General features: G+C 40.4%; 2 protein-coding genes across 7 annotated transcripts in view; one reads left to right on the forward strand and one right to left on the reverse strand.

Annotated features, from left to right (window-relative positions):
- itsn1 (intersectin 1 (SH3 domain protein)) overlaps positions 1 to 1,341 on the reverse strand; it is a 331,858-nt gene extending 330,517 nt beyond the window's left edge. For 5 of the 6 annotated variants that reach the window (XM_039743834.1, XM_039743835.1, XM_039743833.1 and 2 more), the window contains exon 1: positions 1,083 to 1,341. The gene's annotated coding sequence lies outside the window, so the exon portion shown is untranslated. The remainder of the gene's footprint in view (positions 1 to 1,082) is intronic. The other variant, XM_039743836.1, reaches the window with a different exon arrangement.
- Positions 1,342 to 1,628: 287 nt separating this feature from the next.
- Positions 1,629 to 26,421, forward strand: part of cryzl1 (crystallin, zeta (quinone reductase)-like 1) — a 75,109-nt gene continuing 50,316 nt past the window's right edge. Inside the window, exons 1-4 of the mRNA XM_039743838.1 lie at positions 1,629 to 1,641; positions 6,116 to 6,207; positions 13,367 to 13,444; positions 14,237 to 14,309. Of these exons, the coding sequence (XP_039599772.1) occupies positions 6,151 to 6,207; positions 13,367 to 13,444; positions 14,237 to 14,309 (208 nt within the window). The 5' untranslated portion in view covers positions 1,629 to 1,641; positions 6,116 to 6,150. The remainder of the gene's footprint in view (positions 1,642 to 6,115; positions 6,208 to 13,366; positions 13,445 to 14,236; positions 14,310 to 26,421) is intronic.

Here is a 26,421-nt window from a genome sequence, read left to right on the forward strand (position 1 = left end):
TCTGAAACAGCAAGCCCCATGAATGACACATGGCTTTCCACAATTGTGTGCATGTTTTATTAATTTTACAAATGCAAATTGTGTTTAATTTAAAAGGCACTATAAAAAAAATCTAACCGATATCCAAAACTGCATCCCTTTTATTGTCAGTTTTAAAACTGCAGCATTATTTTATTCCAGTGCTTCATAAACCGCATCATTTAATATCAGGGCCGAAGGCTTTGCTATGTTAATGTTTCTTAATATGATCTGAGCGTGTTCTATGTGCATCTTGCCACTGTGTACAGCGCCTTTCACGTTGACCCCTCAGATGGTTCAAGATCACAAACATTTAGCTTGATCTTAATTAAAACAAAAATGTTACACATATAAATCAAACGTGTTGCCAATAAAATTCGCATTACACTCTCCATCCCTCAATGATGAATAACGTCGACTTACAAAACATTTCCTTGCATCACAGGCTGTGACTCTGCGGCAATGACACAGTCGGGCATAAAGCAGCCAGGTCACATATCCACCCAATCGGCTTAAAGCCGGGCACATGCCGTTACTGATCTCAACCTTAATTTTGCTTTCGTCACTAGAATTCATTAGGAGACGCGTGTTCGGTTTTATGAATCATTCCTAAATCCCCCGCTTTCGGGGGCCGCGATCGCATAAATTTAAAGCCTTGTGGAACTGGGGATCGTCATTGTAAAGCCCGAGGCCTGTTAATAATTAATAAGAACAAACTGCTACCGCTTTTAGCTGGCCGGGGGGTGTAAGAGTTAGGTGGGGGTCTGCAAAAACTGAATGCATAAACGATTAATAACATCCTGTTTATGACCTACCGAATGCGCATTTCATTCTTTTCATTAAAGAAAACTTTAACTGTTAACGCTCACATTTCCATGCGCTGTATTGATTTTTAAAGAATCCTTCATGTAGAGTGCGCGCCAGGAGGGGCACTGCTTTTCGATACAGTGGATGACTAACTCACCACCACCCCCAGCAATTCTACAACTCCTCTTTTTCCAAATAGAAAAATCCAAAGCAAACCACTGAATTACAACACACACGAAAAGATAAATCGGACTTACCTCATTGTCAGAGGTCCATACTCAAACGTCTTAAAAGATATAAACGGGAGTATCCGTATGTTACTTCTTGGAAAAAACACCCATATATCCCCGTCTCTCTGGCTGCTTATCTTTTTTCCCCTTTGGTCTCCCCCTTTTTCTCCGAGAGCCGCTGTACTGCGAGCGTAACCTAACCGGCGGGCCGCAGCCACCCACTTTGTTATTCTTTTTTTTTCTTTATCAAAAACTGACACAAATACAACCACTCAGCACGTAAAATTTCATTTTGGAGGCGGGAGGGGGTGGGCTTTATAGTATATACTTGACCTATTATATATCAATCCTGAATGTCGTCAAAAATAAATCTGCCGCCTCGAATGTATCAGGATTAAGTGCATGAAAGTGATTGAAAAGAGTAAAAACCAATTGGAGTGGGAATGTACCATGACGTTAAAAAAAAACAGACATACTCCTGTGAGATTGTAACCAATCAAATAAGAGGATTTTTTTGCAATCGTCCAATAGCAAAGATTGGGGAAGAGGATTGCCTTTTATTGTGGTTGGCGGGGAAGGAACGCAGGTCTGTCAGGTTGGTATTATTGCGTTAGGTCTCGGCATAGTTTCTAAAAGCGTAGGTGTTATCAAAGTGAATTTTTCAAAGTATCGCTGTTAAAGCGTGCAAATCAAATTTGCATTAAGAAAGAGACCTGTCACAGAAAATATGCAAGCGATTAATGAATGCGTCTGTTTCGTGAGGATTGTATTCGTAGCTTTAATTTTCCGGTCCATTTTTCTGTCGGTAATAAATGCATTTTTTTTAGTCTTTGCGTATATGACTGCTAATGCTGAGTTCGGTTTATAATAATTTATAATTTATTTATATTTCTTATTGTTCGTTTTAGTTTATTATACTCCCCCACAAGCAGTTTAGGTTCTCTTCCTTCAGCTTAGAGGCATGCTAGTCATGGAAATGAGTTTTATGAAAAGCGCACAGTAATAGATTCACTAGGTAATTATTCTTGAAACTACCGGGTTAATCAAATAAATCATTAGATTAAAACCTCAGTTATAGTTATTTCGGGTTACTGTACCTTTAATTATGGTCAAGAGAAATTACAATAGCCAAGGACACATACGCAAAACAACTAAGCATATGCCTCCTAATGGATCTTGAAAGACCCATTCAGAAATCATTGACATTTGCTTGTTTGGCGAGCTCGAATTGAACATGTTATTGTAGCAGCATTTCGTAGTATATTATGAATGCAAAGAGGCCATATAGGTCTTGCATGAAAATGTGCAATATAAATAAATGTTGCCGCTGTAGTAGTTGTGGTACGACACTCGCGCCCCGGAAGGCTGCAGTTACTAATGGTTTACGTTCCAACCAATTTGCCATTTAGAAGGTAACCTTCACTGATAATGAAACTTGTTATTTAACTATATCTCTTGTTAGTGTTTTCATTCATCCAAAACAAATTTTAATTACATTTGCAGAATTTTCTTTTACGAGAACATTATCCATATGTTATGTGGATCAGAACTGGTTTGTACTTCAAGGTCCTCACCGTTATTTCTCAACATTTTATTAACACAGATAACTTCATGATTAACAGTAAACTGTAAATGGAACCAAGATAGCTAGAGAGTTGGTGGTTTCATTGTTATTTTCATGTCATTATTAATCGTTGCTGGTTAAGAAAACAAATGATTATTACCTAAATTGAGCTGATTAAAACTAAAATAAATAATTAAGGGCTCTGATTCATAACAAGTGAGTTAACAAAAGTTAATCCCCCTAAAACATATTTCTATAGCAGCAAATATAAATTGGTTGAAGTTTAAATCTGCAACCACTGTGGCCCTCTGGGACAGTGAGTGATACTCCCTGCTATACAATGTAATTAAAATGTTTCTTGACTGAAGGAAAGAATTAACAAGAATATAGTTAAACATCAAGTTTCATTATCAGCAAGGACTCTCTTTTAATTACAAAACTGGTTGGACCAAAAACCTGCAGGCACTGTGCTCCTCATGACCATGAGTGAAAATCCCTGGACTCAATGATCAGAGTAAATTTAACTCTTAAGTTTTTCTTTGTCAAATAACACCACAACACTTTTATATAGAGAAGTTGATAATTTCAGGAAACCGATGCAATTTTGCTGTAGATTTCAGTAAAAAAAAGTCAGTTTAATGTTTGATCATGAATCATGATGACATGATAATCTTAGAAAACAAAGATTCAAGTTTAACAAGGCATAATTCTTAACACTGCTGTCTTACATCTCAGAGATAGATAGATAGATAGATAGATAGATACTTTATTAATTCCAAGGGGTTCTGGTCCTGGGTTCAGAGTTTAACCGAGACACTGAGTGGTATTTGCAAATGAATCCCTGTCAGCATGGGTCTTCTCCTTATATTTCAGCTTAGATCCAGAGACATTTAGGTTTTAAGCTGATTGATAACTTTAAACAAGCCCTCTACGAATGAATATAGCTGTGCCATGCAACAAACTGGCACCTTGATCAGGGCTGATTCTGCTCTGCCCCAATTGCTCGTGGAACAGGTATACTGCATCTTCAGATTTTGTGTATTTTTACATTGCTGCTAAAAAGTACACATTGTCCATTTGCATTTCCCACATGTGGCTTAAGCAGGTTTTGAAAATACAAAGAGAGTTTGATTGATCAGAGCCAATGGTATTTGAAATTTATTGAGAAGGATTTTTGTTGTGTAGGTTACTCTACCAATATGAGCACACTAACATAATGCTGTAGTTAATGTGAAATAATTTGCCTAGAGAACTAGTTTCCATAGAGATTTATTGTTCATAACCGACTGCAGATGAAAGGTCACATATTATACAAGCATTCCTTGAGCATGCAGGAGTGTATGTGGCAAAAGATACTTTGTAGTGAATAAACATAGTTATTTAGCATTTTCTGGAGTAGCACCAGATTAAACTAAATTCTGCAACAATAAATCTTGGGATTTTCTATACTATACTGTTTTTGTGTCTACTTATCTGGAAAAATTCAAACCCATCCTACAAACCCGATGGAAGAGTGATTCCTTACATTATTTAAAACTGGACAAAAGTCATATTCCTCCTATGAGGAATGGTGACAAGCTTGTTCAGAATATGGCAAGAATTTATTAATGCTGTCTGAAAATGACCTGGATGGTCACTACCTTTGGTTACTGTTGTTTAGATATTATAATATACAGTATTAAACATGAGCACCTACAATATTTCATAATGGGTGTTTGGTTAATATGGCCCTCTGTACTAGTTAGGTGTTGGGCTTTAAACTTTGACTATGTTGTAATGTATGGTAATTTCTTTTAATATTTTGCAGTTTTGTTTGAAATTGTGTTGTGCTTAATGTGGTATGATTTTATGATTAATAAAATGAAATTAAATAAAAAAGGAACTTGCTTGTCCAAATGTAGACTGTTATGCGAGGGCCATACTGGACATACAGTAGCTTTTCATTTGTGTATCACAATCTCTATAGTAAAGTGTAGTGATGGCATCCTCACAGCAACAAAGACCAAGATATTTGGTCAGGACAGAGGATAAGAATAAATAAAGCTATAGGCAATTTTTTGATGAGAACCTACTTCATTGCATAAAAGGCACTGGAGTAGGGTAATAAGTTACATTATTTTAGAATGTTAAAGCCAAACATCTACACCATAATGGTTTCAGAGCAGGATTGCTTTTTTTTTCCAATTTGATGACATAATCCATTAAAAATATACGGAGAGACTTGTAGATCGTCATGAGTTATTGTTTAACATGACCATGTTGAATATGAGAACATTTCTAAATCCTTCTGGAAAGCAGCAATAATATATATTTTATGTTTACACAAAACCTGAAGATACCCATTTATTTTGTGAGCCCATTTTTGTAGTACAGGTTCAGGAATGGTTAAGTCCTGTCCCAGCAGAATAAGACAGCAAAGCAGATGCTGACTGTGGGTAGGATGTTATTTGCTTCCAGGGCACTGGTAAATGCACACACTCACTTTATCTGTTGAATAGCATGAAGTTAGAACTTAAGATCATCACAAAGAGTTCACCATAACCGCTAATCAAACCAAGGTCTAGATGTATTTGTTCTCCTTAAGAAACACTATTATTATGTTATGTATACTATATTTTCACATATATCTGCATTAAAAATGGCATCATTTTATACTGTACACAAACCGAAGTTTTTTTGTTTTCATTTAAACAGTGTGTCTTTCGAGTGTTCTAAGGATTTTGTTGTCAGAAATAAAAATAATAATAATTGTCAATTGTGACAGTAAACTGCTTTTAATTTTCCTGTTCTGTTTGCCTGACTGGAAATATTTATGGGAATTTTAGAAGACCAAATATGATTGTGAATTAAACATGTCAAATGTACTGTGAAGAATAAGTGTATTCATGGACCTCAAAAATGTATATTTGTGGATACATTCAGCTTCTTATCCTCTTTTCCTGTGGTTTGGCAAATATGTTTTTAGATTGGAATTAAGTCTTGACAATAACTGCAGTACTGAAGTAATCCTCAACAACAACACCATTTATTAATATAGCACATTTTCATACAAGTGGTGTAGCTGAAAGTGTTTTACAAGATGAAGGAAGAAAAGTTGATAAAAAAATAAAAATAACATTAGGCAATACTAAATAACAAAGAATAAAAAATTCCAGAGGGTTGGAGAAAAAAAAAATTAAAATCTGCAGGGGTTACAAAGCCATGAGACCACCCAGCCCCCACTGGGCATTCCACCTAACATAAATGATCTAAATCAGCCCTCATGGTTTTCAAGCTTTCAGGCTCAACCCAAGTCCTGTGTTCTCAGTAGCTAGTTTAGAAGGTGGTGTTTTGTCAAAAGTCTAAATATAACATGTCAGTATTTTTTTTTTTAAGTTGTAATGGAAAAAATATTTTGCTAAATGAATAACAATAATATTTAACATTTATTTTTGACATACTGCAGGTGTTTGGACCACTCTTGTACTTACCTGTTGTTTTTGTAATTATTTTCCAGAATTTGATATAGTCATAGCACACTGCTACTTCAACATGAAGGGTTTATTCTGTCACATGAATGAAGATGTGAAGTTTGTCCTTCAGGATGCAGTAAGTATAAAAGAAGAGCAGAAAGAGACAGTTCTTCAGCAACATTTAAGGTACAAGCTACCATAGTAGTTAGCAAAAAATAACTTTTATGAACTCTTAATGGTTTTATATACCGTATTTCACTTCTAGACTGCTACCTTGTAGATCTGTATTCTAAGTTTGAATGCAGTGCCTTACCATCTCTGATGTGGAAGTTGCATATTCTCCTCATATTTACATTGGTTTTACTTTGGGCACTCTATTCCTCCTATATCCTCAAGTACATATAGGTTAATGGGTAAGTGTGGATGTGAGCATGAGTGGGCACAGCAATGTCAGTCTTGCACTCAGTGATGCTGATGTAAGCTCAGACTCCCTGTAATTATAAATTGGATTAAGTGGGTTTGAGATGTATGTAGAAATAAATTATGTATTTCTCAGTACCCTTTTTAGGAATTATCTGTTTAAATAAAATCTAAATTCAGACAATTCAACCTACAGACCTCTGTAAAATAACAATTCATCAAACAACAGTGGAAATGGATTACCTGATTTGATTTTCCCTGATACTGTAACTTCGACATTTTGGCTTTTTAGAGCACAGATATAGTACGGTTAAATTATAATTTCTTTTTGGGTAGACTTGCTAAGGTGTCATTCGAAGTCTCAGGATTGCTAAATATAAGTTGAACCTGGCATTAAACTGTCAGTTTTGTGATTCTTGCCACAGCAGTGCTCAAAAATGGACGAATGCCTCAAAACTAATAAAAATGAGACCTGCCTTTTTATTTGGCAGAATCCATCCTAACAGTCTAACGTCAAATTCAAAAGGCACACTTCTGGCATGAAAACTATTACAATGGCCAAGGCTTTTTGACCTTTAAAATTTTAAAATGTCCCAAACAGAGGAGAGGGAAACCATAAACCTTTGTTCTGAAGGGCAACAAAAGTAAAGTTACTGTAATATCTAAATAATTCAAAAAACAGAAGCACAAAAAAGGCAGGCAGATAAAATGAACAAAAAAAAGTTTAGGGTGCAAGGTGAACAAATCTTAAGATTAACAAAACCAAAGAACACTACTTTTGATAAGTGCAGGGGTCAATGGTCAGTAAATCCAATAATGAAAACAAATAAAATGGAAATTAAAAACATATATGTGTATATATATATGTATATATATATATATGTATATATATATATATATATAATGTATGTATGTATGTGTGCGTGTATGTTTATATATGTATGTGATATATGTGTGTGTGTGTTTATATATGTATGTGTTATCTATACTAATAAAAGGCAAAGCCCTCACTCATCACTAATTCTCCAACTTCCTGTGTAGGTAGAAGGCTGAAATTTGGCAGGCTCATTCCTTACAGCTTACTTACAAAAGTTGGGCAGGTTTCATTTCAAAATTCTATGCGTAACGGTCATAACTAGAACCTACTTATGTACATATATACCGGCCATAGCCTGCAGCTCGGTCGCCGTGTGAGGCGGAGTTCCATCCCTCATCGTCACACCTTCCATGTAATTGAATGCCTGCCCATATAAGGCCGTCCGTCAGCGGCAATCCAGTAGAAACACTCTGCCGCTAAATATTCCAATGAAGATTAGATGGTCAGGGTGGTGTTTGGCGCAAACTCGGCGAAACTGCGAGAGAAAGTTTTAAGTGCCGGGTCTTAGCTAACATTAAATAAAGCTGTGGACATCGCAAAATCGCATGGGATAGCACATGTGCTCTGAGCAGCTCATGTGAACTGACTTTGCAGGACTGGAAAATGTAAACCCATGCATGCAGTGTGTGATGTATCAGACACACTACTTCTCCCCTGCGAAGCGCCGGTATCTGAGCTGAAATTAAATGAAGCCGTGGACATCTCGAGATCGCACGAGATAGCACAAGCACAGCTGAGAAGCTTCGATGTGTGTGTGTGTGTGTGTGTGTGTGTGTGTATATATATTGTGAACTTGGACCTGGACACAGGCAGACGGACAACATAGTTCCACCACACACTTTATTTACAACTATTATATACAATTCGTGCTCACAAACCCCAGTGCCTCTTGCACCGATTCCCCAAAGTCCAGGCCACACTCTCAGTCACTGTGCCTCTCTCTCGAACGCCTCCCATCCTCTCTCCAGGTCTCTCCTCTTCCACCCGACATCCACTTCTGACTGGAGGGAGGCGGCCCCTTAAATGGGAACCCGGATGGGCTCCAGCTGCTTCCCGGCAATCAGTCCTAGCCACACCCCAGTGTGGCGGAAGTGCCGGCTGCGCACCCGGAAGCCGTCCGGGTGTCCCCTGTCGTCTTCCTCCCAGCACTTCCTGGTGTGGCGGAAGTGCTGGGCTCCAGGGTTCCTCAGGCACCTGGGCACCGCCTGGCGGTGGTCACAGGCCCCTACAGGGTTGGGCTTCCTAGCCGTCTACCCGTGGCCGCCAATACAACCAGGGCGATTGCCCCCTCGCGGTCTGGAGGAGGCACAAGCCCACGGCCGGGGACCATACCACCATACGGGATATTCCGGCATCAGCGCGCCGCCTGGCGGTGGCCATGGGTCCCTACAGGGCTGGGCTTCCAAGCCCTGTACCCGAGGCCTCCAACATAACCAGGACGGACGCCCCCTCGTGGTCTGGAGGAGGCACAAGCCCTCCTCTGGTCCTCCTGGCGCCCCGCCGGGACCACAATATATATATATATATATATATATATATATATGTAAAACTGCGAGAGAAACTTTTAAGTGCCGGGTCTTAGCTAACATTAAATAACACCGTGCACATCACAAGATCATCGCACGGGGTAGCACAAGTACAACTGAGAAGCTTCAATTTGTGTGTATGTGTGTGTAATATATATGTAACAGCAACACTCTTAACAGTCACAAAACAATTACATTGACAATCAGGTTATGTTATTTTTAAAATGTTTCCTTTTCTTTTTCATAACTTCTTTAACACAGTACTTCTCCGCTTGCTAGTGTGTGTGTTTATATATATATAATATGTAAAAGATGCAAGAGCAAACAGCATAAAAGTTTGGGGTTTCCGGCCGCGTATATTGTAGAATAATCCACAATTCAAAAAAACAAAACAAAAAGAAGGTTGCCGCGACGATAAGTGACCGTGAATTTATAGGGTTGTAAGTCCAGAAACCACCTGGTGACCCGAGGATTCGACTCTTTGTGCTGGGACATCCACTGAAGCGCAGCATGATCAGTCACTAGAGTGAATTCGCGACCCAACAGGTAGTACCGGAGATGGGTTACCGCCCACTTAATGGCCAAGGCTTCCCTCTTCACTGCCGCATACCTGGTCTCTCGGTCCAGCAGTTTCCGGCATAAGTACATCACGGGGTGTTCGACACCATCGACGCTTTGGCTCAACATGGCGCCCAGGCCTGTGTCCGAAGCGTCGGTCTGGAGGATAAAAGGAAGGCCAAAATCAGGGGTCCTTAATACAGGTACCAACGTTAGGGCCTTTTTTAGGTCACTGAATGCGTGTTCCTCCATGTCGTTCCATACCACGTGTAGGGGAGCGCCCTTCTTCGTTAAATTGGTCAAGGGTGCTGCCCTCTCGGAGAAACGGGGTACGAACCGGCGGTAGTACCCCACCAACCCCAAGAAAGCCTGCACCTGTCTCTTGGTATTCGGACGGGGCCATTCCAGGATGTCTTTGACTTTGGAACATTGGGGTCTCACCTGTCCTCATCCCACAAGGTAGCCTAAATATTTGGCCTCCTTTAAGCCAAAAAAACATTTACGGGGGTTAATGCGGAGGCCGACTTTAGCCAGTGTCGCGAGGACAGCAGAGATGTGCAATAGATGCTCCTCCAGGTGCCGGAATAGATGACAACGTCATCCAGGTAGGCGGCACTATAGGACTGGTGGGGCTTCAGCACTCTATCCACCAGATGTTGAAATGTCGCTGGGGCCCCGTGCAGCCCAAGTGGTTGGACCTTGTATTGCCAATGTCCACTAGGGGTGCTAAAGGCCATATTTTCATTTGCAGATGCCGTTAAGGGAATTTACCAATACCCTTTCGTCATGTCAAGAGTAGTCAAGTATCAAGCCGCACCCAGCCGCTCAAGTAGGTCATCAATGTGGGGCATCGGGTAGGCGTCGAACTTGGAGACCTGATTCGGACTTCTAAAGTCATTACAGAACCTCCAGGAGCCGTCCGGCTTGGAAACGAGGACGATAGGACTGGACCAAGGACTATGGCTTTCCTCAACAATGTCCATATCCAACATCCGTTGCACCTCCAGTTCCACTTCGGCGCGTTTTGCCTCCGGGAGTCTATAGGGCCTCTTCCGGACGATTACTCCGGGGTCCGTGACTATATCGTGCGCAATCAGCGAGGTCCGGCCCGGTGACTCGCTCACTACTTCGGGGACGGCCTGGATTGCCTGGGTTATCTCTTGCCGCTGTAGGGGTGTCAGCTCATCACCGAGGTTAAGGGCAGACGTGCTAGCGAATAGGGAGAGGGATCTACGAGTGTCGGGAGACTCCTCCCGGTCCTTCCAAGGTTTTAACAAATTGACATGGTAGATCCTCTCACTCGGCCGACGATTAGGTTGTTTAACTAAATAGTCAACTTTCTTTCCTTAACCTCGTATGGCCCCTGCCAGTGAGCTAGCAACTTGGAATGGGAGGTAGGAACGAGCACCATCACTCGATCCCCCGGGCGGAACTCCCGGAGGATGGAGTTGCGGTTGTAACACCGGGCCTGCGCTTCCTCCGCATGAGTCACGTGGTCCTTTACGAGTGGCGTGATTTTAGCGAGTCTGTCGCGCAGTTGCGTCACATACTCCAATATATTGGAGGAGGGAAGGGCCTCAGCCTCCCAGCCCTCTTTTAGTATGTCCAAAAGTCCTCAGGGTTGTCGCCCGTACAATAATTCAAAAGGGGAGAAGCCCGTAGAGGCCTGGGGCACTTCCCGGTAAGCAAAAGCACGAGCGGTAGGAGTTGGTCCCAGTTCCTGCCATTGGCGTTGACTACCTTGCGGAGCATCTGTTTAAGCGTCTGATTAAAACGCTCCACCAGCCCGTTTGTTTGAGGGTGGTAGACAGACGTCTTCAGGTGCTTTATTCGCAGTAATCTGGCAACCTCCCTGAATGTATCTGAGGTGAAGGGTGTACCCTGGTCCGTGAGGACTTCTTTGGGGATACCCACTCTAGAAAATAGGTTGACTAATTCCCATGCGATATTTTTTGTGTTAACGGAGCGCAGGGGAACCACCTCTGGGTATCGGGTGGCGTAATCCACCATGACCAATATATATTTATGGCCACGGTTTGAGGGTTCCAGGGGTCCTACTAAGTCCACCCCTATTCTGCCAAACAGGATATCTATCAGGGCTATTGGGACGAGAGGAGCGTGGTCCCTCCTAGGAATCTGACGAATCTGACATTCCAGACAGGATTGGCAGAAGCGCCAGACCTCCTCGTTGATCCCGGGCCAGTAAAAACGGAGTTTTATCCTTTCTAGGGTTTTTTCGGCCCCGAGGTGGGCGCCTAGGAGGTGAGCGTGAGCTAGTTCACATACCTCCCGCCGGAAGGTACGCGGGACTAGCAACAACTTCCGCACCTCGGGTCGCCACCCGATACAACAGATCATTCTCCATAACAAAGAAGGGCTCGCGTGGCATGAATCCATCAGCTTGTGAGCCGCCCGGAAGAACAATCGCATTACGGGCAAACCGCAGGGAATCGTCATTCCACTGCTCCCTTTTAAATGAGGCAGGCGTGGAGCGAAACTGATGGTCCAAACTGCTCAGGGGGTCTTGTGAGCTGGTCAGCGGAAGTGTTCTCTGGCTCGTCCCTTCTCCGGCGGATACTTCCGGGTCAGGGACCGTCGCCGGGGAAGCGTCCCCCGATGTGCCTGCCCCATTAGGGCCTGCCCCAGAGCACGGCGTGGAGACCGCAGGAAGGGTGCCTCGCCCTCTCATAACCAGACCTAGTGAGGCCCCAGGAGCGGTGTTTGTCTTACCGCGTTTTCTGTGCGACCAGTCTTGTCCCAAAATCACTGGATAGGGGGGTTCGGGCAACACCGCGACCGTCAAGTTGGATAACTGCCCGTTCCAGGTGATGTAACAGCGAGCGGAACGGTATGACTTGGTCTTCCCATGCACACAAGAGACTGGCAAATGTTGCTTAAGCCACTGTCGCGGTAATACATAACGGCGAGCGACAATGGTAATGTTGCTGCCGGAGTCAAACAGAGCCACCACCGAGTGCCCATTCAATAACACCACTCCCGTGTTTGGAGTTGCCAGCGGGTGCGACGGAGTACAGTACCTTTCCGCGGTGGCCCAGGTGCAGTCCATCTGCTCCGAGGTTGTGTTGAGGGGACAGGTCGGCAGTAGGTGGCCGGTCTCACCGCACTTGTAACAGCGCGGGGAGGCCGGCTTTTCTTTGGATCTCTGCGGCGCTTCCGCAGCGTGTCAAGAGGGCTCGGGGGTGGCCGCCCATCCCTGTCGGTTCCCACAAGCTTGCCTTTCCGACCCCCCGGCTTGGTAGACCGTGAGCTGACGCTCCAGGACTTCCAGGAGCCCTGGCATGTCCTTATAAGGGTGGCGCCGGACCTGCTGCCGGAAATGCCTGTGCAGATACAGGGAGAACATGTAAACACTACACACATTTTTAACTATACAGTTTTTAAGTAACTGGGTGAGAAATTCAAACTTGGAATGCTGTATCTCTCACTGTTCTACTCTTTCTCTTATAAAACAGTAAAACAAATGATGGGCAGCCTGGTGTAACACTGTCTAACACTGTTACATCACAACTCTTGATATCTCCTGCCCCAGATTTCTTTCCACATCTTTGTGCATTTTCTCTGTGTATTCTGCTTTCCATCCACAGCTCAAAGACATAGATGGTAGGTTCATACATAACTCTGACTCTGATGCGTGTTCTAGACAAAGAGGTGTTGTGTCCCTGAGGTGGATTTTGGCTTTTTGCCTAGTTTTGCAGACAAAGTAAAGTAATAAGCATATTCAGAAAATGCACAAATGAATAGCCCTAACCCTAATTTACTACTTAAGTAAAGATTTTAGTCTGTTGCACCATTCAGACTTGAATACATATATAATGTGTAAATAGGTTTATAGAAATGTGTTTTCCCTGTTAACAGTTTGTCCAAAGTAAACATTTTCTATATTTTGTGAACAGGAACTTCCTTTGGCCTTAAATGAATACTATGTGAAAATGCAAGTTAAAGCTTGTGCCTTAAGCCCACTGGATCTGGAGGTATTTAACAAGATTATGTTAATTTGGCAGTATTTATTTAATCAGAAAATGTAATCTGATTTATTTATCTCATACTTCTGTCTATGCAAAAGCAAGCTATTACTATAACAATAATTTGTAGTGATCATAATCACAGCAGAGTTTACAAAGCATTTACAATACTGCTATTAAGGTGTCAAGGAAATAATAGATTTAGGCAAAACAGATTTGAAAAACTAAATACTTAGACAGATTTGAGTGCAGTTAAAAGACGTGACATTAAATTTAACCTGAAATGCAAACTGTATCATTCAGAACTGTTTTTCATTTTCAAAGTCTGACATGCCAGAATTTGAAGAAAAATTATTTATTCTTATATTTGTCTTAGTTTTGCTGAACTTGGCAGACCTAATTTATACTTAAATGTAAAACTTTAAAAGAATTGTAATTTAGGTAGTGTTTGGTATTTTTTGAAATACCACAATCTCACAGAAACTCTGCATTTTTAAGATTTACATTAAAGGGAAGCAGTACTTTTTGAAATCTTTATCTTTTACCAAGACGCATATTATATAGTAATTTACAAAAAGAAGGTGTTTTGACATTTTTGTTAAAAAAATAAAGGTTCAGTTTGCAAATGTTTTATTGGAAAAAAAAGTGTAGTAATTGTTTTGTTTTCATTTTTACATGATAATGTGTTGCATCAAGAAGAGAGAATGGTAATTTGGAGGCAACAAGAGTAGACCTCAGCCTTAGGCTGTTTTCATTTGACAACACTAATATATATATACATATTTTTTCTTTTGATCCAAGTTGCTGGCAGACCTAAATACTCTAAAAGATTCAGTTCCAGTTGGAAGAGAAATAGCAGGAGTTGTACTTGAAGGTAAGTTCATACAATATATAATAAAAACAATTAGGGCACTTTTAAACTGTAATGGGCAGGGTGCTGTCTTGTCCCTAACTTGCTAAGCTGACAGGGAACTCTATTACTAGGCATTGGATTAAACATATTTGATAATAAAATGATTTTATTTAAGTACCTAGTAGATTCAACATTACTAAATAATACATAGTCTCAAACTCAGGAATAGATGTCATTTAAATAGTATATTTTTGTACAGGAAGAGAATAGCAACCTAATCATTTACTATAGCAGTTATATTACACATACTTCATTAGACCCTAGAAGAAAAGAAAGCCATTGTTTAACTAGAAATGTTTTGTTTCATGCAGTGAGAAAAAAAAAATTACCACAAAGCAAAGAAAAGAATTAAAAGTAGTACAGGATATATAAATACATTCTTTAGATGGCATCTAATTAATTTGTGGAGTAACTCTAACTAGTCTGAAAGTGGTATTCTTTAAAGGCTGATTTAAGCATTTCATTCAAAGATAATCAAGTACTTTGTTTTGCTGACTAGTTTTAATGTAATTGACAATTAGAAAAACTGTTTTTTACATTTTCGCCAACATTAAGCCTACCCTTGTGAAATTAACCTTGTCATTAGAAGACTAATCCATTATTTCTGAAAAAAATGCCTTTGTTTTGTTTGCAGGAAGCAGTTAAGTAGAGACAACTTTCCATTCATTCTCATAATATTTAAATATGTACTGTATTATATAGTCATCACATTTTAGTTATTATAGTAATGAGCACAACTTTAGTTTCACAAATCCAAAGAAGGATGCAAAATTGCTTTTTTCTGATTACTGTTCTGTAGTGAAGGATGCCACACATAATTTATGTCAAGCATATGTGGATGTTATGAAAAACTAACCAAATGCATTTTATTTTTGAATAAACTAGGGGGCTTTGCCCCCTGCTTGCTTTGGTCGCCAACCCCCTGGCCTGCGCTATGCACCAGCCACTTCACATCTCTGCCACTTACGTATGTGGATTTCACTTTCACCAAACAACAGATCTTTTAAGTCTCACAGATACGTCTCTTCATTGGGAAGAAACACTACTTTTCCCTGATAGCAACACGAATTAGATGATCTGCAAGTCTCCAGCTTAAAGTTTAAATCCAAACAGTATATTTGATATCTTTTTGCTGTTCCGTTTTTTCACCGAGTAATAATCTCTGTTTGTTTACACTGATGCAATCTTTACTATCATTTTTTAGAGACTTTCGAATTTTAGTACTTTCATTATCTCTAATCTGCTCTGCATGTGTATTGTGCCAACATTTTTGAACCTCTTTATGACGTTCTACTTTGTCATCTACTCTGTCTTTTATTTCCAGCCCCGGGTTTGGTTAAATCTCTTGGCAGAAAGTCTCTTCTCGCGGGAAATGAAATTATCTCTCAGAAAAAGTCTTATTTTCTTCCCAGGCTAAAAAGTCTCATCTCATCGCAGGATTTTTTTATATAATAGAGTAATGTGTGGAGCAACTTGTTTTGTCACTTTTGTAGATTAATCACAGATAAAGATAAGCTGGTTAGATGGGTTACTGAATGGACAGATAACTGCAGCCACATTGATTACATTCAAAAAAAATGTGAAGATCTTTAATGTATGGTGCTTTATTAAAAATAGCAATTAATTTTTGGTATAACTTCACCTCTACAAATGCATGATACTTCAGGTTAAAATGATTGAAATTTACATCTGATTAATCATATAAGCATGCTGTCTAAAGCAAACATGAATCATGGATTTTTATTTCTGAATGAGATAAAATTAGCCTCCTTTGATTTAATTATTTATGTTTTGTTTTGAAAGAGTATCGGGAATTTGTGGTAACCTGTTACGTCACAGTAAGGAGACCAGCGTTTGCATTCCTGTTACTGCTTACGTTCTCCCTGTATTTGCATGGGTTTTCTCCATGTACAGGTTAGATAAACTGGTGACACCAAGTTGGCCCTAATGTGTGTGTGTATTCGTATATTTTAGATTCATTACACACAACTGAAGTAGTTCAAGCCTTTTATTGTTTTAATATTGATGATTTTGGCATACAGCTCATGAAAACCCAAAATTCCTATCTCAAAAAATTAGCATATCATGAAATGGTTCTCTAAACGAGCTATTAACCTAATCATCTGAATCAACTAATTAACTCTAAACACCTGCAAAAGATTCCTGAGGCTTTTAAAAACTCCCAGCCTGGTTCATTACTCAAAGCCGCAATCATGGGTAAGACTGCCGACCTGACTGCTGTCCAGAAGGCCATCATTGACACCCTCAAGCAAGAGGGTAAGACACAGAAAGAAATTTCTGAACGAATAGGCTGTTCCCAGAGTGTTGTATCAAGGCACCTCAGTGGGAAGTCTGTGGGAAGGAAAAAGTGCGGCAGAAAACGCTGCACAACGAGAAGAGGTGACCGGACCCTGAGGAAGATTGTGGAGAAGGACCGATTCCAGACCTTGGGGGACCTGCGGAAGCAGTGTACTGAGTCTGGAGTAGAAACATCCAGAGCCACCGTGTACAGGCGTGTGCAGGAAATGGGCTACAGGTGCCGCATTCCCCAGGTCAAGCCACTTTTGAACCAGAAACCGCGGCAGAAGCGCCTGACTTGGGCTAAAGAGAAGCAGCACTGGACTGTTGCTCAGTGGTCCAAAGTACTTTTTTCGGATGAAAGCACATTTTGCATGTCATTCGGAAATCAAGGTGCCAGAGTCTGGAGGAAGACTGGGGAGAGGAAATGCCAAAATGCCTGAAGTCCAGTGTCAAGTACCCACAGTCAGTGATGGTCTGGGGTGCCATGTCAGCTGCTGGTGTTGGTCCACTGTGTTTTATCAAGGGCAGGGTCAATGCAGCTAGCTATCAGGAGATTTTGGAGCACTTCATGCTTCCATCTGCTGAAAAGCTTTATGGAGATGAAGATTTCATTTTTCAGCACGACCTGACACCTGCTCACAGTGCCAAAACCACTGGTAAATGGTTTACTGACCATGGTATTACTGTGCTCTGCCAACTCTCCTGACCTGAACCCCATAGAGAATCTGTGGGATATTGTGAAGAGAAAGTTGAGAGACACAAGACCCAACACTCTGGATGAGCTTAAGGCCGCTATCGAAGCATCCTGGGCCTCCATAACACCTCAGCAGTGCCACAGGCTGATTGCCTCCATGCCACGCCGCATTGAAGCAGTCATTTCTGCAAAAGGATTCCCGACCAAGTATTGAGTGCATAACTGAACATAATTATTTGGTTGACTTATTTTGTATTAAAAACACTTTTCTTTTATTGGTCGGATGAAATATGCTAATTTTTTGAGATAGGAATTTTGGGTTTTCATGAGCTGTATGCCAAAATCATCAATATTAAAACAATAAAAGGCTTGAACTACTTCAGTTGTGTGTAATGAATCTAAAATATATGAAAGTCTAATGTTTATCAGTACATTACAGAAAATAATGAACTTTATCACAATATGCTAATTTTTTGAGAAGGACCTGTATATGTGGTTGCCCTGTGATTAACTGGCACCTTGTCCAGGATTTTTTCCTGCCTTGTGCTCTGTGCTAGCTGGGATAGGCTGTAGCACTTGCCACTACCCTGGTCTGAATCAAGCGGGTACATAAGTGACAAGAAATTAAATTGAAATAATAGGCAAATATGTGCACTCTTGCTCTGGGACAAATGCTTTAGGGCACCTATTTCTGTGCATTTTTCTATTGGTCAAAATACTCATATTCATAATTTAGCTAGGTATGAAATGCATATGTAGTTTTTTAAATCTTGTTTTGCTTTAAACATCTCAATGCAGTAAATGAATTTAGATTATTGTTCCATTAGAAAGAGTCTATGGAAAAGTCTATTCAATGGAGCATTTAAAAAAAACAACCACATCTTCAACTAATTCTTTCTGTAAATAAGTCATGCATTTTGGCACACCTCTTATGTGATCTGTATTTATCACTTCAAAGGGTAATATCTGGTCTGTGATTAAAGTCTTCATGCATGTATTTGACTTGTATCGTGGGGACTATAGAAAATAATGATTTGCAGTATTGATTTTTAGTGTATTGATAAACATGCTGTATGATTTCTTTTAAAGAATCCTTGCATGTTGACTTAGTAATGTTTGCTAATGAAGTAAGCACAAGAATTAAATGTGCACTGACAGAGATGACAAATATAAGAAGCAAGGCTGGCTCTGCTATTATATGCTATATATATACAGTAATCCCTTCTCAATCGCGGGGGTCGTGTTCCAGAACCCCCCGCGATAGATGAAAATCCACGAAGTAGAAGCCATATGTTTGTATGGTTATTTTTTATATATTTTAAGCCCTTATAAACTCTCCCACACTGTTAACATTATTAGAGCCCTCTAGACATGAAATAACACCCTTTAGTCAAAAGTTTAAACTGTGCTCCATGACAAGACAGAGATGACAGTTCTTTCTCACAATTAAAAGAATGCAAACATATCTTCCTCTTCAAAGGAGCGCCGTCAGGAGCAGAGAATGTCAGAGAGAGAGAGTGAGATAAAAGCAAACAATCAAAAAATCAATACGTGCTTTTAAGTATGCCAAAGCACCGCGATAAAGCGGCATTTTGTAGAGGAGCGTCCGTATCCTCTAGGCAAACAGCCTCTGTGCAAACAACCCCTCAGCTCACACCCCCTTCGTCAGGCGCAGAGAATGTCAGAGAGGGTGAGAGGGAGAGAAAAGCAAACAATCAAGCACCGAGCAGGAAGCATATCATATATCATTGAGGAGTTTTAGTTAATATGTAATACATGCTCTGATTGGGTAGCTTCTAAGCCATCCCCCAATAGCGTCCCTTGTATGAAATCAACTGGGCAAACAAACTGAGGAAGCATGTACCATAAATTAAAAGACCCATTGTCTTTGAGAGGGATCCCTCGCTATATCGCGCTTTGAATTTTGCGGCTTCACTCTATGATTTTAAATGTAAGCATATCTAAATATATATCACGGATTTTTCGCTGGTTTGCGGATTTCTGCGGACAATGGGTCTTACCCTCTCTGACATTCTCTGCGCCTGACGGAGGGGCTGTTTGCACAGAGGATATGGGCGCTCTCTACAAAATGCCGCTTTATCGCGGTGCTTCGGCATACTTAAAAACACATATTGATTTTTTGATTGTTTGCTTTTCTTAGCGAGCGCTCTCTCTCTTTGACATTCTCTGCTCCTGACGGCGCTCCTTTGAAGAGAAGATATGTTTGCATTCTTTTAACTGTGAGAAAGAACTGCCATCTCTGTCTTGTCATGGAGCACAGTTTAAACTTTTGACTAAAGGGTGTTATTTCTTGTCTAGAGGGCTCTAATAATGTTAACAGTGTGTGAGAGTTTATAAGGGCTTAAGATGTATAAAAATAACCATACAAACATATGATTTCTACTGTGCGGATTTTCACCTATCGTTCGGGGTCTGGAGCATAACCCTGTCGAGAGGATTACTGTGTGTGTGTGTATATATATATATATATATATATGTACACACACACACTAGGGAGTTCGCCGCCTGCTCACCAATCCCCCCAGCTTCTGCTACACGCCCGCCACTTTGCATCTCGGCCACTCTCGTGAAGAGAAGAGCTAGACGCAACCCAAGGAGACGCTCCCCCCTTAAACAAAGATACAATGTGAAACAAATAGTTTTTTTTTAAAACCTCCTCTTTCCTCGATCTGCTGTTGGCTTGCTGCTGCCGTGCCGCATGATGTGCATTTTGCGCGGCACTTCAAACATTTAAAAGCCTGTACAGCAGCTGTCCTACTCTTTGTCTTTTATTTCTGGCCCCGGGTGTGGTTAAATCTCTTGGCACAAAGTCTCGTCTCACTGGATGCGAGTTCATGATATTTTTTAGTTTATAATTTAAAAACAGAATAGGAATCTGAAAATCTAACAACATCACATTAAAGTTTGATAAATTCTGAAAAGACTGATACCAAATATATATATGCAGGTTTTAAAATAAACCCGATTTAAAGCTTGACATAAAATTGTTGCACAAAATCGTTGCACTTTTAGGCTTTGGATTTTATATATATACAAATATAATATAAAATAAATGTCTGTCTGTATGTCTGTCCGCTTTTCACGAGAGAACTACTTAAAGGATTTAGATCGGGTTTTTTTCTATACAGTGGAACCTCGGTTCACGACCAAAAAGTTTGCCACACTTTTGCCTCAGTTCATGACCACATACTCGGTATACGAAAAAGCCAGTTTCCCTTTCGGTTTGTGCGTGCGTGTTGCATTGTTCTCGGTCAGACTGCCTGCCTGCTGCAGAGAGAGAGAGAGAGCACGAGCGAGCCACGTGCCTGCTGGGGAGGGGGAGGGGGAGATTGCTGCACCTGTTTGCCTGCCTGCCTGCCTGTGCCAGGGGGTGGAGTTGGGGGATGGTTGGCGTGCACGTACTGCCTGCCTTCAGTTGAGAGAGAGAGCGAGCTGCGTTCCTGCCTGCCTGCCTGCCTGCTTGCCTGGCTGGTTCATTTAAGCAGAGCCACTCCCTGTTCATTGTTCTCAGTCAGACGTGCGTGCTTTACCTGCACTTTCTTTGTGCTCTACTATTTCGTGTGCTTTTGCAGTTAACTATGGCTTCTAAGCAAGTGAAGAGTGGTGAGAAGAAAGTTTTGAAGAAAACTGAAATCGAAGTAAAGAAAGAAATTATTGAAAAATTTGAGCTTGGCGTTCGTGTTACTGATCTTGCCGCCGAGTACAAGAAGTCAAAATCTACGATTTCGACTATTCTAAAGCAGAAATAATCTACTGTATTAAAGCAGCTGATATTGCAAAAGGAGTTACAGCGTTAACCAGGCAGAGGCTTCAAGTGCTGGAAGAGGTGGAAAAACTGTTTACCAGTTTACTCATTTACCAATTTGACAACCCTCGTGCTTTCAAGCAGCATAATGTAAACAAAGCCAGACTGGCAGTAATGTGGAGGGCAAACACGAAGGGTTGGGTCACAAGGACTTTGTTTTTGGAATGGCTGCATGAGGCTTTCGCTCCCGCCAGCTAAACAGCTAAAAACACCAGAAACCTAAGAAATCACAAGAGAGAAAACACCTGAAGGAAAACATCCCTCCATTGTGGAGCCAGACTCTTCCTCCTCCTTCCAGTTCGTAGCGTGAATTGTTGCAATGTTACTTTTCTCTTTTTTCAAATGCTTGCTTTTTTCCCTGTGCTTAAAACTCATTAAAGTGTTTACAGATGGAGTTGTTCATAGCGTGATTAGTTGCAATGTTACTTTTCACTTTTTTCAAAAGTTCCTTTTTTTCCGCTGTGCTTAACACTCATTTTAAAAAAAGTGTTTACAGCGATCGGGCTGTAAGGCTATTAGCATGAACTCCTGCAATGTTTTTTGGTTGCTTGTAGTTGGTTTTTAAATTAAAGTTCGGATTTGTTCAAATGTTTCCCTCTGTTCAGAGAGAGAGAGAGAGCGTGAGCGCGTGCTGCTGACATGGGGGGGAGGGGGTGTGTGTGCTACAGAGAGAGAGAAAGAGAGCGCGTTTTGCTGACGGGGGTGTGTGTGTGTGCTACAGAAAGAGAAAGCGCGAGCGAGCGCGTGCCGCTGACAGTGGGGGTGTGCTACAGAGAGAGAGAGCGAGCCTGCTCGTGTAGCTGAGCAGGGAGCCTGGGTGTTTTGGGTCAGTGTTACTCAATGTTTTTACATTAGTTTACTATTACACTGTGCATTCTATGGTGTAATCTATACTAATAAAAGGCAAAGCCCTCACTCACTCACTCACTCACTCACTGACTCATCACTAATTCTCCAACTTCCCGTGTAGGTAGAAGGCTGAAATTTGGCAGGCTCATTCCTTACAGCTTACTTACAAAAGTTGGGCAGGTTTCATTTCGAAATTCTACGCCTAATGGTCATAACTGGAAGGTATTTTTCTCCATTAAATGTAATGGAGTTGAGCTGGAATGACGTGGGGGGCGGAGTTTCGTGTGACATCATCACGCCGCCCACGTAATCACGTGAACTGATTGTCAGCGCAGTGCGTAGAAAACCAGGAAGACCTCCAAAAAGCGCTTAAGAAAACATGCATTATATAATTGAGAAGGCAGCGAAAAACAATAAGAAGCGAGCGAGTGACATATACTACCATATTCATGAGTGTTGCTGCCTCGGAAAGAAAGAAAGGTGTAAACCTAAACTTTAAATTAAGTTCATAGACAGGCTACCGCTGGCGTTTCACATGCCCACAGGTAATGCGGGATACAAGTTTAATGAGAGGACGCAGGATATAAGCGAGAGTTTTGATCACTTTGTAACTAAGTTAAAATTGTAGGTGAAGGGGTGTGCTTATGCAAATTCCGAGACTGTGTTTGTGGGGATTGACAGTTAAAGGCGGTGGGGAGTCACGTCATCATCTCCCCTCCCATTCATCTAATTTCGGTCTGAGCTGAGCTCCGCGGCTAATGCCTTCTTTCGAAGCAACTTAGTCAGACTGCCACCAAATACTCACAGAAAAATCCACAAGTTAATACACACGCTATCTCTCGAGTTTCTCCACACTGAATCCTCCAGGCACTACTTACAAAAGGTCACATTGACAATCGTGTTACGTTATTTTTAAAATCTTTCCTTTTCTTAGCACAAGCACAGCTGAGAAGCTTCGATGCATGTGCTCCATAACGCGTTAAAAAATAATGCATTTAATCACACTTTGCATTACAAGCAAAGGGGAGCTTTTGTCAATGCATGATTTCCTGGTACACGGATTACATTGATCAGCGCATCCCGATTCATTTTACCCTCGCACCACCTTAGTTTGAGAAGAAGTCTGAAAAATATGAGGTTAACACAGAAAAACATCACCAATTCAAGCTTTATGAATAATCGATTCGCCATCAATAATTGTTTTGGTAAAGCCATCCTCCTTCCATTTTATAATTTTTCCGCCAATAGCCATGATTAAATAACCGGTAAATAAAGTAAGAGACTTATTTAGGCAGGCATATATATGACAGCAACACTCATGACAATGTCAATCATGTTACGTTATTATTAAAATGTTTCCTTTTCTTTTTCATTACTTCTTTAACACACTACTTCTCCGCTGGTAGCGGGATTTTGCTATATATATAATATATGAATGACCTCCAAAGAGCGCTGAGACTTTTGATATCATGAACGTGTCTGCAAAAACTGTGGTCTCCTGCCCAGCAAAGTCGAGCAGCCAGCGCGGGCGCATAGCTGTGCTGGCCTTTGAAACGCTGACTGCGCTTCTGCCTTAAGTCAAAGTGAGCACTTTTAATTTTTTTCATCCTCCCCCTGCGCTATAGCCCAGACAAGTGCAAACACGGGACCCCTTTTCTACACCACGGAAAAATAATATTAAGGCGATTCATCTCTCTATACTATATAAAAGAAAAAGGCAACTTTCCTTTCTTTACACCTTTTATCCCAAACCAAAGCCTTTCTCTCTTAACAGTGCAGAGGACACAAAACTAATTTTCTTTAAATGCCGGTAAGGCACATTACCAGAGGCACAAATTTGAACGTTCACATAGAAAATGTAATTTCTATACCACAGCCGTCGTGTAGCGCCTTTCAAAAGGGATCTACTACCGAGAGATGATCCATATATATTTTAGCTGCTGTTAGTTACTTACCTGTTGTGTTACACAGTCTTTAAAATGTAGTTTACCCAAACCACTCCAGTAGGGCTCAATGTACCTGTACTTCTTAAAACGTTAATGTTTTACTGTTTAATAACTTGTAGACTATATTTTATTATTTTTCCCTTGCACTCAGTGACCAAAGCTATACACACACATATAGACACATACAAACATACACACAAGTATATATATGTGTATATATATGTATGTATATACACACACACACACACACACACATACATACATACATACATACATACACACATATATATAATTTGTGTGTATGTATGTATGTGTGTGTATATATGATGTAGATAGGTATTTATATATATATATGTGTATATGTAGATATGCATATAGATATGTAGATATGAAGATATGTATGTGTATATATATATGTATGTATGTATGTGTGTGTGTGTGTGTGTGTGTGTGTGTGTGTGTATATATATGACAGCAGCAATCCAAGCTGTGAGAAAACAGTAAAAAGAAGGCGTGTCAGACGTCGTGGTACATTTTCTGATGCAGCTAGACGAAAAAAACTTTGTGACGCTGCCACCAAATACACAACACAATTACTTTGACAATCATGTTACATTATTTTTAAAATGTTTCCTTTTCTTTTTCATAACTTCTTTAACACATGACATCGCTGCGAATCGCGGGTATTTTGCTATATATATATATATATCACAGTGACACTCATAACAGTGACAAAACAATTACATTGACAATCATGTTACGTTATTTTCAAAATGTTTCCTTTTCTTTCTCTTTCCTTCTTTAACACACTACTTCTCCGCTGCCATATATATATATATATATATATATATATAGATATATATATATATAGATATATATATAGATAGATATGAGAACAACATATATATATATATATATATATATAGATAGATATGAGAACAACATATATATATATATATAGATAGATATGAGAACAACACTCATATCAATGACAAAACAATTACATTAACAATCATGTTACGTTATTTTTAAAATTTTTCCTTTTCTTTTTCGTACCTTCTTTAACACACTACTTCTCCGCTGCGAAGCGCGGGTATTCTGCTAGTTAACTATATTTGTGCTTAATCTTTACATATATTTACATTTTTACATACAGTTCGTACGGTCTGGAACAGATTAATTGTATTTACATACAATCCTATGGGGGAAATTGCTTCGGTTCATGACCAACTCGGTTTACGACCAGAGCTTTGGAACGAATTATGGTCGTGAACCAAGGTTCCCCTGTAATTTGCTTGAACATTCTGATTGATTTTGTGACGTCTGTCATCTCACTAAGAATCATAGTTCGCGTACGGCAGCGATGTATTTGCACTAATCCGAGACACAGGCTGCAGGTCGAGGGGAGGGGGAAGCATGACGTCAGGAGTGGTTAGTAGGGCAGGGCTCTTCTCCCTGTCATGTTTCACTACTACGCAGGCAGAGCTGCGGGGGATGGCTAGTATATAATATGTATGAGATCAACAACAACATTTATTTATATAGCACATTTTCATACAAAAAGTAGCTCAAAGTGCTTACTCAAATGAAATGCTAACAGACCTGAAACAAACCAATATCTTTATTACCCCAGCAACTTCCTCCTAACATATTTTCAATCAGTCTCCTGCAAACTGTCACTCTGAAGAGGCAAAAATTAAACAAATTGTGTGCCTATTTGTTAATCATTATTTTGAGTAGCTGGAAGACAAACAGGTCATTTTATTGACCTGATGCAAGTTTTATCTTGTATGTGAAATTTGGCAGTTCTGACTCTCCTATGTGTTCCTAGTCTAAGATGAACCACTTTCCCAACAGGCCAAAAAGCCCTAGATTCTAGAATGATGTTTGGATTGTGACAACTGCTTCTAATTGTAGTTCCTGGGTTTTTTTTTCATGTGTTACAATTGTAGAGTAGGTAGAATGAACTGAGCCCACAAATCATCTTCCGGAACATGGCTATGTCTGTAGTGTTTGTGAGTTAAAAGTTCAGAGCCTGTGTAAATAACTCGAGAAAGTACAGAATCTGGCTTTCCCATTAGGAGGAAGCTTGGTATCAATAGATTCAAATGAGCACTGTCTACTGATAACATAGCCTAATTGCTTTGTATTTAATATTCCCGTTCATTTCATTTAACACTCTCTGCAAGATTTTGAGCCCCTAGCTTGGCTTTATATTCCAGAATTTATTCCAAATGGGGAGCACTAGGGTTGGGAGATCAAGGTTACATATGAATTTAATTGGGGGTTTTTTTGCCATTAGAGCTTGTGGTTGAGGGAATATTTCTCATTGCCATTTAGCTTTGACTGTCCTGCTCAAAAATTCATTCCATAATCAGAAATCCACTCAAAGGGTTTCCCCCTGCATATCACCAATCATCTTAATGCCATTAAAAAATCAATCTTTAACCATAGCAG

Source organism: Polypterus senegalus, chromosome 2 (genome assembly GCF_016835505.1).
Source record: "Polypterus senegalus isolate Bchr_013 chromosome 2, ASM1683550v1, whole genome shotgun sequence".
NCBI classification, from domain to species: Eukaryota; Metazoa; Chordata; class Cladistia; order Polypteriformes; family Polypteridae; genus Polypterus; species Polypterus senegalus.